We start from the raw sequence: 14,989 nt of genomic DNA, 5'->3' as shown, positions 1-14,989 counted from the left end.
TATTCAAGAGCACCTCCAGAACCGAGATGAATAACAATGGGGAGATAGGGCAACCTTGTCGTGTTCCTTTTTCAATTTTGAACTCTTCTGTAACCTTTTCTAATTTAAGTATTGCACTGTGATTGTTATTTCAATTTTACAGATGAGAAGTTGGGAGACTGAGTATTTGAAATCCACACTCTTATGACCTCCACTCCACTGGTAAGACTTGTGAGACTTTTGGGGATTGATTTTGATGTTGGGGTTGGGGTGTTCTATGGCCAGGGCAGAAGGTGAGATGAAGCAGTAGTCAAGACTGCTGTTCCTTCTTTGATTAGAGGCTCTAAGACAACTTTTCCTCTTGGACTAAACTGGGAGATTTCTCAATACGTTACAAAATACATCATGTCACAATAAGAAATTTATGACTCTTTAGAACCCATCCACAGAAACCTCTTGGGGAGGCATGTTCTCCTTCCCCAGGTTCAACATTTTTAACTTTTATTATTCCTTAATATCTTTCCACCAAAAGCACCAGGAGAATGATGTCCTCCGCCAGCAGATTCAATGACAGCCTTGTGAGCCACCAAACCTTTGTCCTGATTGGCATCCCTGGGATGAAGGAGAAGAACTCTTGGATGGCCTTCCCACTGTTTGTGCTCTATGCCCTGACTCTGCTTGGGAACATCACGATCCTCTATGTCATCAAGACCAACCAAAGTCTCCATGAGCCCATGTACTTCTTCCTTTCCATGCTCGCCTGCTCGGATCTGGGTCTCTGCATCTCCACCATGCCAACTATTCTGAGTGTGTATTGGTTTGACTCTGGGGAAATCCCACTCAACGCCTGCATCAGCCAGATGTTCTTTATCCATGCCTTGCAAGGGATTGAGTCCGGCATTCTTGTGGCAATGGCTTTTGACCGCTTGATTGCCATCCGTGATCCACTGAGGTACAGTTCACTTATTCCAAATACAGTCATTGTAAAAATAGGAATAGCTATTTTATCCAGAGGTTTCTGTTTTTGTTTCCCATTCCCCTTTCTCATTAAACGGCTCCCTTACTGCAGATCCAATGTCCTTTCTCACTCCTACTGTCTCCACCAAGATGCCATGAAGTTAGCCTGTGCAGACATAAAGGTCAACATCTTCTATGGTTTGATAATAGCTGTTTGCACTTTAGGGACGGACATTGTTATCATTCTTGCATCATATGTCATGATCCTGAAGACTGTTTTGAGCATTGCCTCTCACGAAGAATGCTTCAAGGCTCTGAACACCTGTGTGGCCCACATTGCTGCCATCCTGATTTTCTATGTCCCAATGATTGGCATTGCTGTGGTACATCGATACGGGAAGCACCTCTCCCCCATTGTCCACATTCTGATGGCCAACACATTTGTTATGGTTCCACCACTTCTCAATCCTGTTGTGTACTGTGTAAAGACCCAACAAATTCGGCAAAGGGTATGGAATATACTGCACTTTAAAAAAAAAATTGGGTTCGATATTTCGACTGAAATAAAATTCAGTGATGAAAGGAAGACATAGTAGTTTATATTTAGGGATAGATGGATCCATCCCAGGTCATCTCTGTTTTTGTTTTTTGTTTTTAAATGATTTTCAGTTTATTTAAATAATATTTTAAAAATATGATTTCAATTGTTTTACGATCATTTTAACATTTTGATATTCGACTTCTTTCCTCCTCTTTCTGCGGTTCCTTAAATATATTTTTTATATTTCCTGCATATTCCAAATTAACTTAACTTGTTCATTTATTCATCCACTTTAAATATTTACTCTTATAAAACTGCAGGTCATTACGATAATCCTGCCAATGTTCTTATCTTTTTACACTTTGTTTTTAAATATTCCATAAACCATTTACATCCTTTTATAAAAAGTTTCTTATCTTGATTTCTTATTCTTCCAGTAAATTTCACCATTTCTGCATATTCCATAAGTTTTTGTATCCATTCTTCCTTTGCTGGGACTTCTGCTTCTTTCCATTTTGGGGCAAGTAACATTTTTGCCACTGTAGTAGCATACATAAATAAGTTTCTATACAGTTTGTGTAGTTCTGCACCTATAATTCCAAAAAAAGGAAAGCTTCTGGGTTTTTTAACAAATGTAAGATGTAGAAATGCATCCCAGGTTATTTCTGAATCTGTTTAATATTGAGTCTGTTTCGTCCTTCTTATTCTGATATGTTTAATGGCAGACACTGAGCAATTCTGCACAGATTCCATACACAAAGAAGAAGAAAGATTAATACTTAGGAATAGGGCTGTTGGTGGAGAATAATAATTTTTTTCTTTAAAATTGTATCCTCCTGAAAACTCCATTTTCTTTTGAGCCTGTGGCCTGGCTAAACTGCATGAGCAATATTTACCTCTTACAACGCAGAATGGATTGCTTTTTAGGTAGCAGATGTTTGCTCCAGAACATTGAAAAGAATAAACTGATAATGCCCATGGCAACTGCTGTATGCAGGAAAGGAGGGTTGGCTAGGCTAGGTGATTATGCTTAAACCTGAATTGATAGCAGAATGGAGATATTCATCATAGAGAGATGAGAGAGGAGGCTGATGGATCCAATGGGTTTCCAGATGGCTCTGGGAGATTTCCTGGCTGATATCACTGGAGCTCCTGGCAAAGACCTGGCCAACTTCTGGAACATCCAGATGGCTCAGGCCATTGATATGATCACCCCAGAGTGCCCTTTCCCACCTCACGGAGCCCCTTGGCTCCCTGGCATACTCCAGTGCATAGGATGAGGAAACATACTGGAAGATGTCTGGAACATGAGTGGAGGAGAGATTTGGTCAAATGCAATGGGGAGGGCTCATTATCAAGCCTACCTAGAGGCAGTGAAGACAGCAAAGAAGGCACACTCCATTGAATCCTCACTATGCCATCCAGCAGAGCTTTCCTGTCTAGTATTGTTTGCAAACCATTTTGAGGATAAAATCACTTTCATCCACCAAGATCTTGACTCCACTGTTTTAGCAGCTGAAACTCAAGGGGTGTCCAGAGCACAGTCTAGTCCTGTTATGCTGCATGAGTTTCAGTTGGTGAGGCTCAAGGATGTGGACAAGGTGCTTGGATCGGTCAGGGTGACGCTCTAGACCAGGCATGGCCAAACTTGGCCACCCAGCTGTTTTGGGACTACAACTCCCATCATCCCTAGCTAACAGGACCAGTGGTCAGGGATGATGGGAATTGCAGTCCCAAAAGAGCTGGAGGGCCAAGTTTGGCCATGTCTGCTCTAGACCTTTGCCTCTCTTGGCTGGTAAAAACCAGCAGGGTGTGGGTGTTAGTTTCTGTTTGCCACTGTGTAGTGTTTTGGAGTCACAAGACTCTGTTTACATTCCAGAGACATTCCAGACTGTTGGAAGTCTCACGGAAGACAGGAGACGGATGTGACGTTACTGATTTCCTGTTCCTTTGTTGTTCAGTTGCTCTCTGCTCTCACAGAGAGAGGATGTATATTTATTTTCTGTCTGCATAGCTTAGAAAATAAATCATAGCGATGTAGCCATTAATCCCATCACTTCCACGTGCTGCTTTGATTCTCTGCTGAATGGGGGATGTGCCTGGAGCCTTGTCAGAGGCTCAGGTCGTCAATCACGTCGAAGGCGATTCCAGAGGGCTTGGCCGGAGGAGGAATCTCCGCTCGACCGAGCTGATAAAGCTCATCCTCCTCCGTTTGGTGAATCGTACCTTCCTGCAGAGTAAAGGACACGAACAGGTGTTTGTCTTTGCAGACGTGCTGGGTCACTCCTGAGTCAACGATGAAGAAAGATCTAGACGTCTTCCGGACCTTTGGAGTGTAGCATGAGACCATAACCTTGTGTTGCGTTGTCTTGGACTTCTGACCTTTGCCTTTGCCTATTCCACGTGAGCTGGCTGGGTCAAGAAGGTGATCAATGCCTCTTTAGGAGAGGCCAGGGCCTGACCTGGCAGAAATGGGGAGAGGCGCTCCATCAGGTACTTGGTTCTCAGGTTGTGTGGGGCTTTGTACATTAAAAAAAAAAACACTTTGGCCCCGGTTGCAAATAGGCAAACACACAGTTCACACACGGTTGGTGTTACATGATCCCTTTCTGTTGCACCACTTGCAATGCATGCAGCAGACTTTGGAATCCACTGCAACTCCTGGACTATCCTGAAGGGTAGCTCCTCGTAGAATGAACTGTAGCAATCCAGTTGCGAAAGCCATAAGAGTATAGGTCCATGTGCCCCATAATTGTCCTTCTCTGGTCAAGTCCTGCATCTAGGAGCGGAACCCCTTCTTGAGGTGTCTTTCCTGTGGCATCAGGTGTTGTGTATTGAGTCAAAGGATTTTATATCTGTATTATTATTGTCTGTATTGCATTAGGGTAAAGTAACTGCCTTTTGGTTCCAGAGGGTACAGCTACTATTGGTTCATTTAAGCTGCTGTATTTGGATCCTCTGTCTTATTGGTTTCCCCCAAAAGGCAGGACTGTGATTGCCTGATATTGTTCCCTCCAAAATGTATCCTTTCTAGCTTGTTCCCTGTCCCTATAAATGTAGCTCTCCCCTCCTCAAGTCTCAGTCTTGTTTGCTTTAATAAAGAAGTGTTACTAGAGAACTGTCTCCAGCATATTATGTCAAGAGAGCTGAAATCACAAACCCCACGTCACAACAACTGGCGACGAAGGTGGGATTGCAACTAAAAAAGGAAAAATGCAGTTTTGGGGTGCCAACTGTGGATTTCTTGGGGTTTAAAATTGATGCATCAGGCATCCACCCCACAGATGCTAAGGTTAAGGCCATCATCGAGGCACCACGACCACAGAACAAGACGGAGTTGCAGTCATTCCTGGGACTTATTAACTTTTATCATTCGTTCTTACCCCAGAAAGCTTCGGCAGCTGAACCATTACATAGACTGTTGCAGAAAAAGAATGTGTGGCGATGGGGGCAGGAGCAGCAGAAGGCTTTTGACTCCTTGCGAGGAATGCTGAGTAGCAAGAGCGTCCTTGCTCATTATGATGAATCGAAGCCGCTGGTCCTGGCATGTGATGCCTCTCAATACGGTCTGGGGGCGGTGCTGAGTCATAGGGAACCGGATGGGTCGGAAAAGCCCATCTCTTTCTATTCCCGTACGTTGTCGCCCACGGAGCGCAACTATGCTCAAATTGACAAAGAGGCGCTTGCAATTGTGGCAGGAATTAAAAAGTTCCATGATTATGTGTACAGTCGCCATTTCTCCATTGAAACGGACCACAAACCACTGTTAGGGTTGTTCAACCCGAACAAACAAACGCCACAAATTCTCTCCCCCAGAATGTTGCGTTGGTCTATATTCCTGAACGGGTTCCAGTACACCTTGACCCATGTGCCGGGGAAGCGGTTGTGCCACGCTGATGCGCTGAGTCGATTGCCCCTTCCTGGCGGGAGCAATGAGGATCCTGCTCCAGCGGAGCACATAATGATGCTGGAAACACTTCTGGGGGCTCCTGTAACGGCTACTGATATAGCTGAGAAAACGAGGAAAGATGCTGTTCTCTTCCGTGTGCTCACTTGGGTGGGGAGGGGGTGGCCAGGTGGTCCGCATGAAGACAAATTCAGGCCTTATGCGACAAGGCAGCACGAGTTGTCCATGCATAAGGGTTGTCTCCTGTGGGGAGATAGGGTGATCATCCCAGCACCACTGAGAAACAGGGTTCTTGAGACGCTTCACATGGGACACCCGGGAATGGTCAGGATGAAGTCGCTAGCCCGATGTTATGTGTGGTGGCCTGGAATGGACCAGAACATAGAACAATGGGTACGAACATGCAAGGCATGCCAAGAGGTGCGGCCAGAAGTGGCCAGAGCACCAGTTCACTGGTGGGAGCAGTCCAGATCTCCCTGGAGCCGGCTGCACTTAGATTTTGCTGGGCCATTCCAGGGGAAGGTCTTTTTGGTTATCGTCGATGCATATTCCAAATGGTTAGAAGTGGCGATGGTCCCTAGCATGGCATCAGCTGCCGTAATCAAGGTGTTGAGGCAGCTGTTTGCAACCCACGGGTTACCTGAGACCATTGTATCAGATAATGGGGCAGCTTTTGTATCCCAAGAATTCAGGGCATTCTTGGCTGATAACTTCATAAGAGGGGTCACATCCGCGCCCTTTCACCCATCCTCCAATGGGCAGGCGGAGCACATGGTAAGAACAGCCAAAGAATCCATTGCGCGCTTAATGGAGGGTAACTGGTCAGCTCGCATCGCGCGAATGTTATTTTTGCAGCATGCGACGCCGTGTACTGCAACGGGCAAGTCGCCAGCTGAGCTGCTCTTGGGTAGAAGACTGATAACGGTGCTGGATTATGTCCACCCGGATAAAATGCCAAACCGTAATGCAAGAGCAACCCCCCAGGCTGAGACTGACACAACAAGGTATCTCGCCCCTGAAGATCTGGTCTGGGTGAGGAACTATTCACGAGGTTTGCGGTGGCTGGCTGGTGTGGTCACCCGGGCTAGTGGACCTGTGTCCTATTATGTGACCTTGGAAAATGGGCAAGTTTGGAAGAGACATATAGATCAGCTGAGGCGCCGGGCGCTCAGCAGAGAGGAGTCTGATAATTCATCCCTGGCTAACGACGCAGAGCTGCAAGACCAGAGTGAAAATGGACCAGAGGTGCAGTCACCAGGGGCCTCAGCAAATGAACCAGGGTCTGCTGGTCCTCAGGATGACGAGGTACAGGTAGGGGACCCTGAGATGTCTGGGACTCCATCTGTTCCTGACGAAACCCCTATAGCAGCCCCCCTACCACAGGTGACACCCAATCCAGAACCGGCAACACCTGTTATCAGGAGATCAAGTAGAAGTTGTAGGACTCCACAGTACCTGAGAGATTCCGTCTGCTGTGCTCACTAGGGGGGGAGGGGTGTTGTGTATTGAGTCAAAGGATTTCATATCTGTATTATTATTGTCTGTGTTGCATTAGGGTAAAGTAACTGCCTTTTGGTTCCAGAGGGTACAGCTACTATTGGTTCATTTAAGCTGCTGTATTTGGATCCTCTGTCTTATTGGTTTCCTCCAAAAGGCAGGACTGTGATTGCCTGATATTGTTCCCTCCAAAATGTATCCTTTCTAGCTTGTTCCCTGTCCCTATAAATGTAGCTCTCCCCTCCTCAAGTCTCAGTCTTGTTGCTTTAATAAAGAAGTGTTACTAGAGAACTGTCTCCAGCATATTATGTCAAAAGAGCTGAAATCACAAACCCCACGTCACAACATCAGGTATCAGTAACGAAAAGCCTCTAGGTCTCACCTCAGCCATAGAATCAAGGACCAAATGAAGCTGAGTTTCTTTGCCCTTTATGTGCTCTGCAAATTTCCCCTGTATGGGGCAAAGTCGTTGTGATTTAAATAGGATTTCTCAGCTCTGCGTGGATAGTTTTTCCCGTTTTTATGCTCTTAGCCTCGTTCATCTTCAGTTTTTGTCATATTTGGTTAAGTTCTACTAAGTAGAACTCATGGGCACCCATCAAAGCTGAATGTTGGAAGATCTGGTGCAGTTAAAACAAATAACTCATTTGAGCAATGTAGAGTTAAACTGTGGAACTCTCTCCCACTGGAGGCAATGATGCCCACCAACTTGGATGGCTTTAAAGGAGGATTAGACAAGAAGAAGAAGAAGAGTTTGGATTTGATATCCCGCCTTTCACTCCCCTTCAGGAGTCTCAAAGCGGCTAACATTCTCCTTTCCCTGTGAGGTAAGTGGGGCTGAGAGACTTCAGAGAAGTGTGACTAGCCCAAGGTCACCCAGCAGCTGCATGTGGAGGAGCGGAGACTTGAACCCGGTTCACCAGATTACAAGACTACCACTCTTAACCACTACACCACACTGGCTCTCACATGGAGAAACGGCACTCCTGCAGCATTGCTTTTTCTGGTTTGATGAAGATATGGTGAGTTTTTCTTAAAGTATTGAAAAGCAACTTTTTAATGATTTTATTGTGTGTGTATACCACCATCCTACAGGTTGAGCGATGGAATATGAATGAAATGTACTAACTAACTAACTAACTAACTAACTAACTAACTAACTAACTATCACTGTTCTCGCAGCTGACAATTGTTTGTTTACTACTTGAAACTCTTTTAGAGTTTACAGCAATGTCATTCTTTTACCCAGACCCAGATTTTAGGGGTCTTCAGATCTGCATGGAGAATGAGACCTCCCTGTTAGGATAGTCTGTCTGCATCCCACTTCTCTGGTTATACAAAAGAGGGGAGCGCCGAGTGATCTCTGGAATGTCTCTGAGAGCGGAACTGCAAGTCCTTGCGCAGGATGCCTGGATGTGTCCTTCTACTTGCAGCAGGGATTTCAGAGATCTCCTCCCAATGGGGTTCAGCAATTTTCTAGTGGTTCGGGAGTAGCTGGCCTCTCTGAGGAAAAACATTCTTGCTATAACCCTTTGTGCATTAAAAAGCGCAGATGGGATCCCTCTTGGAGCAGCAAAGACAGGCTCAGCGTCCCTCTGGGAAGAAATCATGTCAGGTACACAGCCTGTGCCATGAAGTCAGGTAAGCGCAGCAGACACCATGAGACACAGAGGAGAGAGAGAGTTTTCCATTGATCAGCTTCAGAGAGGTCTCCCTCCATCAAGAGGCCACGAGATGATGGAAACTGTTCTGATTTTATTCTCATGCTTTATGTTATATCATATTTGGGGGGTTGTAAATATTGTGCATATCAGAGTTCTTGCTAATTGTTAGTTTCAGGTAATAAGAAAATAACTGTGACATGCTTATGGGAAGCTATCACATACCTGAAGTACTGTGGTATCACTGCTGAATTTTGATGAGAATAATTATTATCTTTTCCAATACGGTTATTATGGTCCTTATCATGCAACTTAAAATGCTGCAATTCATACTGGGTCAGCCAGAGAGAGACTGGGATTCAATGTGGAATTTCATATTGGGGGGGGGGATGGTTTGGGCCAGTCAGGAAAAACAGCTGGCTCCTGGAACAGGAGACTATAATTTGGAGTTTGCACTGCTTTTCTGTTGCTTATTGTGAACAGGAGCATTGCCCAGGGACATAGAGGACAAGGTCTACAGAACAATGGAATGGTAGAAGCTTTCGTTTGAGAACTGTAGCTTATATGAAGCCTGACTGTTTCAGACAGGAAAAAAACATTAACAACCTCTTAAAGAAAAAAACAGATTTATGTAAGATTTCCTGCACTCTTTAATATTTATTTATCTTCCTCTGCAAATAGCTTGGTGGTTCTTATCTTCTGCAAGCAAAATCTAATTTCAGCACTTTTTATTCAGTGTTGTTTGTATTTTTGTTTTTCTGTTAGAAATTACTCTATCAATATTCTCTTTCTTCATATTTCAGCTTCTGATTATCTCTGGTCATGTTCCTCTTGCCCACTGGATGGGGCTGTAAAAAGCACCTCCGTTTCAAGGTGTCTTCGAAGAAGAGCAAGAGGAGGGGTGACTGCTACCCAGTCCTTCCCTTGTACAGCTATACATGCAGTCATTTGGACAGATAATTTCTAATTCAGCAATGTCACTGTATTTTTTATTTCTGTTTTGCAGATGAGAAACTGGCAATTTTTATGACAGGGTTGGAGTGTTATTTGGCCAGGATAGGAGGTGAAATGAAGCAGCATTCAGGACTGTTTTTCCTTCCTTGAATAGAGGATCTAACACAAATTTTGTAGTTGAATTAAAACAGGATATGTATCCCCTTTCATAAAGGCAATATGACATTGATAGAATCTGTACGGTTGTAGAAAAACCTCTAATATACAGATCACTTTTAGGACTCCTTCAACTCCTTTCACCAAAAGCACTTGGGGGATGATTTCACTTCTGACCAACTCTAGTGACAGCATTATGAGCCACCAAACCTTTGTCCTGATTGGCATCCCTGGGATGCAGGAGAAGAACTCTTGGGTGGCCTTCCCACTGTTTGTGCTCTACGCCCTGACTCTGCTTGGGAACATCACGATCCTCTATGCTATCAAGATTGACCCAAGCCTCCATGAGCCCATGTACTTCTTCCTTTGCCTGCTCGCCTGCTCGGATCTGGGCCTCTGCATCTCCACCATGCCAACTATGCTGGGGGTCTATTGGTTTGACTCAGGGGAAATCCCATTCAATGCCTGCATCAGCCAGATGTTCTTTATCCATATATTACAAGCAATAGAGTCTGGCATTCTTGTGGCAATGGCTTTTGACCGCTTGATTGCCATCCGTGGTCCCCTGAGATACAGGTCACTGCTCTCAAATTCAGTCATTGCAAAAATAGGAATAGCTATCTTATCCAGAGGTTTCTGTGTCTGCTTCCCATTCCCCTTTCTCATTAAACGGCTCCCTTTCTGCAAATCCAATGTCCTTTCTCACTCCTACTGTCTCCACCAAGATGCCATGAAGTTAGCCTGCGCAGACACCAGAGTCAACGTTTTATATGGTTTGATCGCAGTCATGTGCACAGTACTGTTGGACGCTCTCGTCATTCTTGTATCTTATATTCTGATCCTGAAGACAGTTTTGAGCATTGCTTCTCGAAAAGAGTGTCTGAAGGCTCTCAACACCTGTGTGGCCCACATTTCTGCCATCTTGATCTTCTACGTCCCAATGATTGGCATCACAGTGGTACATCGATACGGGAAGCACCTTTCCCCCATTGTCCACATGCTGATGGCCAACATATTTGTTGCGGTCCCACCACTTCTCAATCCCATTGTGTACAGTGTGAAGACCCAGCAGATTCGGCAAAGGATATGCAACATATTGCAGCTGAAAAGAACTAGGGGTTGATATTTCTCCCAAAGGAGAATTCTGCCATAAGAAGAAGATAAAGTGTTTGTGTTTTATAATTAGGGATAAATGGATCCATCTCATGTCACTTCTGTATCTGTGCACCTTTTGTGCCTTTGTGCAATAAGGATGCACAGCTTCTCCCAGTTGCTATGACAGTGGCAGTTCATGGCCACTCAGCAATACCTCATACCCTCCAAAATCTCCAATGGTCTACCATCATACTGCCTTGCCACAGAGGATGGAAGATTTCTGGGGTGATTTTTGCACCGCTTCTGGGCCTGCAGTGGGGGCAGGTTTTACCAACACCTAGGTATGCCTCTGCCTCTCTAATAACTAGTCTGCTTTGTCCTTTCCTCAAATTTATTTTCTTACAAAGGATCCTAAACAATGCCACAGTTTCCATACAAAATATAATCTATGCTTACTCACGAGTAGGGCTCTAAGGTGCTGTCAATTTACCTTTTGGTGTGTATTCTTTAAACCAAGAGGTTTCTCCCATCATGTTGCTGTTCACATTTGGCATTAAAAGAAATGGAATTCATTTTGTTGGTTATTCTTCTTCAACCTGCTGTCTCGCTTCAACCTTCAGCCCGACGGGAAGCAGAAGTCCCACTGTCTCTCCATCCCTATGTTGCTCTGCAGGCTTAGCAGAGACACTCTCTTAGCTTAGAGAAAAAGTGGGTAAGAGCAGTGGCGTAGCGTGGGTTGTCAGCACCCGGGGCAAGGCAAGTAATTTGCACCCCCTAACCCGTGGATTTGCGCCCCCTAACCCGTGGATTTGCACCCCCTAACCCCCAGATGTTGCACCCGGTGCAGCCAGCCCCCCCTGCACTCTACACCACTGAATCATAGAATCATAGAGTTGGAAGAGACCACAAGGGCCATCGAGTCCAACCCCCTGCCAAGCAGGAAACACCATCAAAGCACTCCTGACATATGGTTGTCAAGCCTCTGCTTAAAGACCTCCAAAGACGGAGACTCCACCACACTCCTTGGCAGCAAATTCCACTGTCAAACAGCTCTTACTGTCAGGAAGTTCTTCCTAATGTTTAGGTGGAATCTTCTTTCTTGTAGTTTGGATCCATTGCTCTGTGTCCGCTTCTCTGGAGCAGCGGAAAACAACCTTTCTCCCTCCTCTATGTGACATCCTTTTATATATTTGAACATGGCTATCATATCACCCCTTAACCTCCTCTTCTCCAGGCTAGACATGCCCAGCTCCCTTAGCCGTTCCTCATAAGGCATCGTTTCCAGGCCTTTGACCATTTTGGTTGCCCTCCTCTGGACACGTTCCAGTTTGTCAGTGTCCTTCTTGAACTGTTGTGCCCAGAACTGGACACAGTACTCCAGGTGAGGTCTGACCAGAGCAGAATACAGTGGCACTATTACTTCCCTTGATCTAGATGCTATACTCCTATTGATGCAGCCCAGAATTGCATTGGCTTTTTTAGCTGCTGCGTCACACTGGGTAAGAGGAGACATGAAAGAAGTCTATAAAACAATGCCCAGCATGGAGGAAGTTTTTATCCCTCTCTCATAACACTAGAACTCATGGACACCCATTTATTTATTTATTATTATTTATACCCCGACCATCTGGCTGGGCCTCCCCAACCACTCTGGACGGCCCCCAACAAAATATCAAAACACAGTAATCCATCAAACATTAAAAGCTTCCCTAAACAGGGCCACCTTCAGTTGTCTGGTAGTTGTTGTTCTCTTTGACATCTGGTGGGAGGGTGTTCCACAGGGCAGGTGCCACTACCGAAAAGGCCCTCTGCCTGGTTCCCTGTAACTTGGCTTCTTGCAGTGAGGGAACCACCAGAAGGCCCTCGGAGCTGGACCTCAGTGTCCAGGTAAAACGATGGGGTGGAGACGCTCCTTTAGGTCTACTGGGCCGAGGCCGTTTCGGACTTTAAAGGTCAGCGCCAACACTTTGAATTGTGCTCAGAAACGTACTGGGAGCCAATGTAGGTCTTTCAAGACCGGTGTTATATGGTCTCGGCGGCTGCTCCCAGTCACCAGTCTAGCTGCTGCATTCTGGATTAGTTGTAGTTTCCAGGTCACCTTCAAAGGTAGCCCCACGTAGAGCGCATTGCAGTAGTCCAAGTGGGATTGAAGTGGAATGCTGGAAGATTTAGGACAGATAAAAGGAAGTCCTTCTTCACACAGCACAACTGTGGAACTGGCTCCCAGCCCCATAGGAGGCAGTGATGGCCTCCAAGTCAGGTGGCTTTAAAGTGGGGCTGCCTTATTTTAAAATGTGAAAATGCGGACACAAAAGTTGTTGAGATTTTTCCCCCAACAGACGAATCCCAGATATGTCCGAGAAAACTCAGACGTATGACAGCCGTATTTAAAAGAGGATTCATGGAGGAGGAGAGGACTATCGATGGCTACTAGCCATGATAGCTGTTGTCTGCCTCCATAATTGGAGGCAGTTAGGCTTCTGAATAGCAGCTGTTGGGAATGACAGGAGCAGAGAGGGCTCTGGGCCTTCGTTTCCAGCTTATGGGTTTCAGTGTGAGAGCAGGAGGCTGGACAAGATTGGCCATTGGCTTAACCCAGAAGCCTCTTCTTATGTTCTTCTTGACTGGTCCCAGACACCTCACAGGAGCCAGAGACAGACACACACCCATCACCTTGGCCTAGGAAGAGTCAAAAGAGAAGGGAGCAGTGGGCTCAGCCCACCAGGAAGAGCGAGCAGCTGCAGAAACCCTTAGAGCCTTAGCAGCCCAGGGGCATAGTGTGGGGCATGCCAGAGGGGCAGTGCCCCCTGGGTTCAGGTTTTTGAGGGGGTGCAAAGCAGGCACCCCCATGCAGGCACCCCCAGAGCAGGCCAGTGCTCCACTCCCAGCATTGGAGGAACCAGCGCTCACAGAGAGGAGCACCAAGTGCCACGTTGTCTGGCTGGGCTCTCTCTTGTAAATGCACCCTTCAAGGGGCGTGTGGCTGTTCTGTCCTTTTCACACCTCTCTCCCTGGATCCACTCAGAGAGGTAGGCTGAGACCTCCTGGTTAAGATATTCTGTCTGTGTTATGTACTGAGCTTGGATCCTAGAGCAATAGGAAGGATCCTAGAATGCAGCAACCTGATTCATCTGCAGGAGTAGCCCAATCAGGCTCCAGGAGGGGAGTTGAATCAGTCAATCACACAGGACCCATTGTGTAAATAATGTATATATAGCCAGAGGTTTTGGGGGAAATTTGCACTGTTGTACTATGAGCTGAGGGACGCGGGTGGCGCTGTGGGTTAAACCACAGACCTAGGACTTGCCGATCAGGAGGTCGGCAGTTTGAATCCCCGCTACAGGGTGAGCTCCCGTTGCTCGGTCCCAGCTCCTGCCAACCTAGCAGTTCGAAAGCATGTCAAAGTGCAAGTAGATAAATAGGTACTGCTCTGGCGGGAAGGTAAACAGCGTTTCCGTGTGCTGCTCTTGTTCCCCAGAAGTGGCTTAGTCATGCTGGCCACATGACCCAGAAGCTGTACGCCGGCTCCCTCGGCCAATAAAGCGAGATTAACGCCACAACCCCAGAGTCGGCCACGACTGGACCTAATGCTCAGGGGTCCCTTTACCCATTACCTTTGGTATGAGCTGAAATAAAGAGCATGAAATCAATACTCCACTCTGAGCATATTTCCGTCTGCATCCCACTTCTCTGGTGTTAAGGAACAAGATAGCACAGAGTGGTCTCCAGTACACCTCTGAGAACAGAATTGCAGGTCCCTTCACAGGATCCTTGGGGATTCTCTAATAACTGCTGCTGGGAATTCAGAGACCTCCTCCCAGTGGGTTCAGCAGTTCTGGGCACCTAGGCTCCATGGTGCCACTGCCTGGAGGGAAAACAGTTTTTCTACAATGCTTATTGCCATGAACATCACAGGCAGGAGCTGGCAGGTTCCATGTTCACCAGGTCAGGTTCACAGCCTGTGCCATAAAGTCAGGTAAGTGCAAAGGACTCGATGAGATACAAAGCATGTGAGTTTTCCCTTGGCTGAGCTCAGAGAGGTTTTCCTCAGTCATGAGGCTATAAGATGATCGAGAGGGTTTATACTTGCTTTTTGTTCCAATGTTCCATGTTAAATATTGTGTATACCAGAGGCATTTTTGTTAATTGTTAGCTGCAAATAACAATAACGGTCTAATATCCATATCTATATGGAAAAGCAACATATGCCTCTGTACTACTGCTGAATTCTGATGATAATCA

At 46.0% G+C, this 14,989-nt stretch overlaps 2 protein-coding genes across 2 annotated transcripts in view; one reads left to right on the top strand and one right to left on the bottom strand.

Annotated features, from left to right (window-relative positions):
- LOC310843269 (uncharacterized protein) overlaps positions 1–14,989 on the bottom strand; it is a 217,324-nt gene that overhangs the window by 141,449 nt on the left and 60,886 nt on the right. The window lies entirely within an intron of this gene.
- On the top strand, positions 525–10,775 carry LOC310842831 (olfactory receptor 51H1-like; the record flags this gene model as incomplete). Its single annotated transcript, XM_083734971.1, has 2 exons — positions 525–807; positions 10,099–10,775. The coding sequence occupies 2 exons, from the start codon at positions 525–527 to the stop codon at positions 10,773–10,775; spliced, it is 960 nt and encodes a 319-aa protein (XP_083591097.1).

The sequence above is a fragment of the Podarcis gaigeae genome (genome assembly GCF_964106915.1).
Source record: "Podarcis gaigeae genome assembly, chromosome: 4".
NCBI lineage: Eukaryota > Metazoa > Chordata > Lepidosauria > Squamata > Lacertidae > Podarcis > Podarcis gaigeae.
Note: the sequence above shows the minus strand (reverse complement) of the source record. Positions and strands in the feature narration are given on the sequence as shown.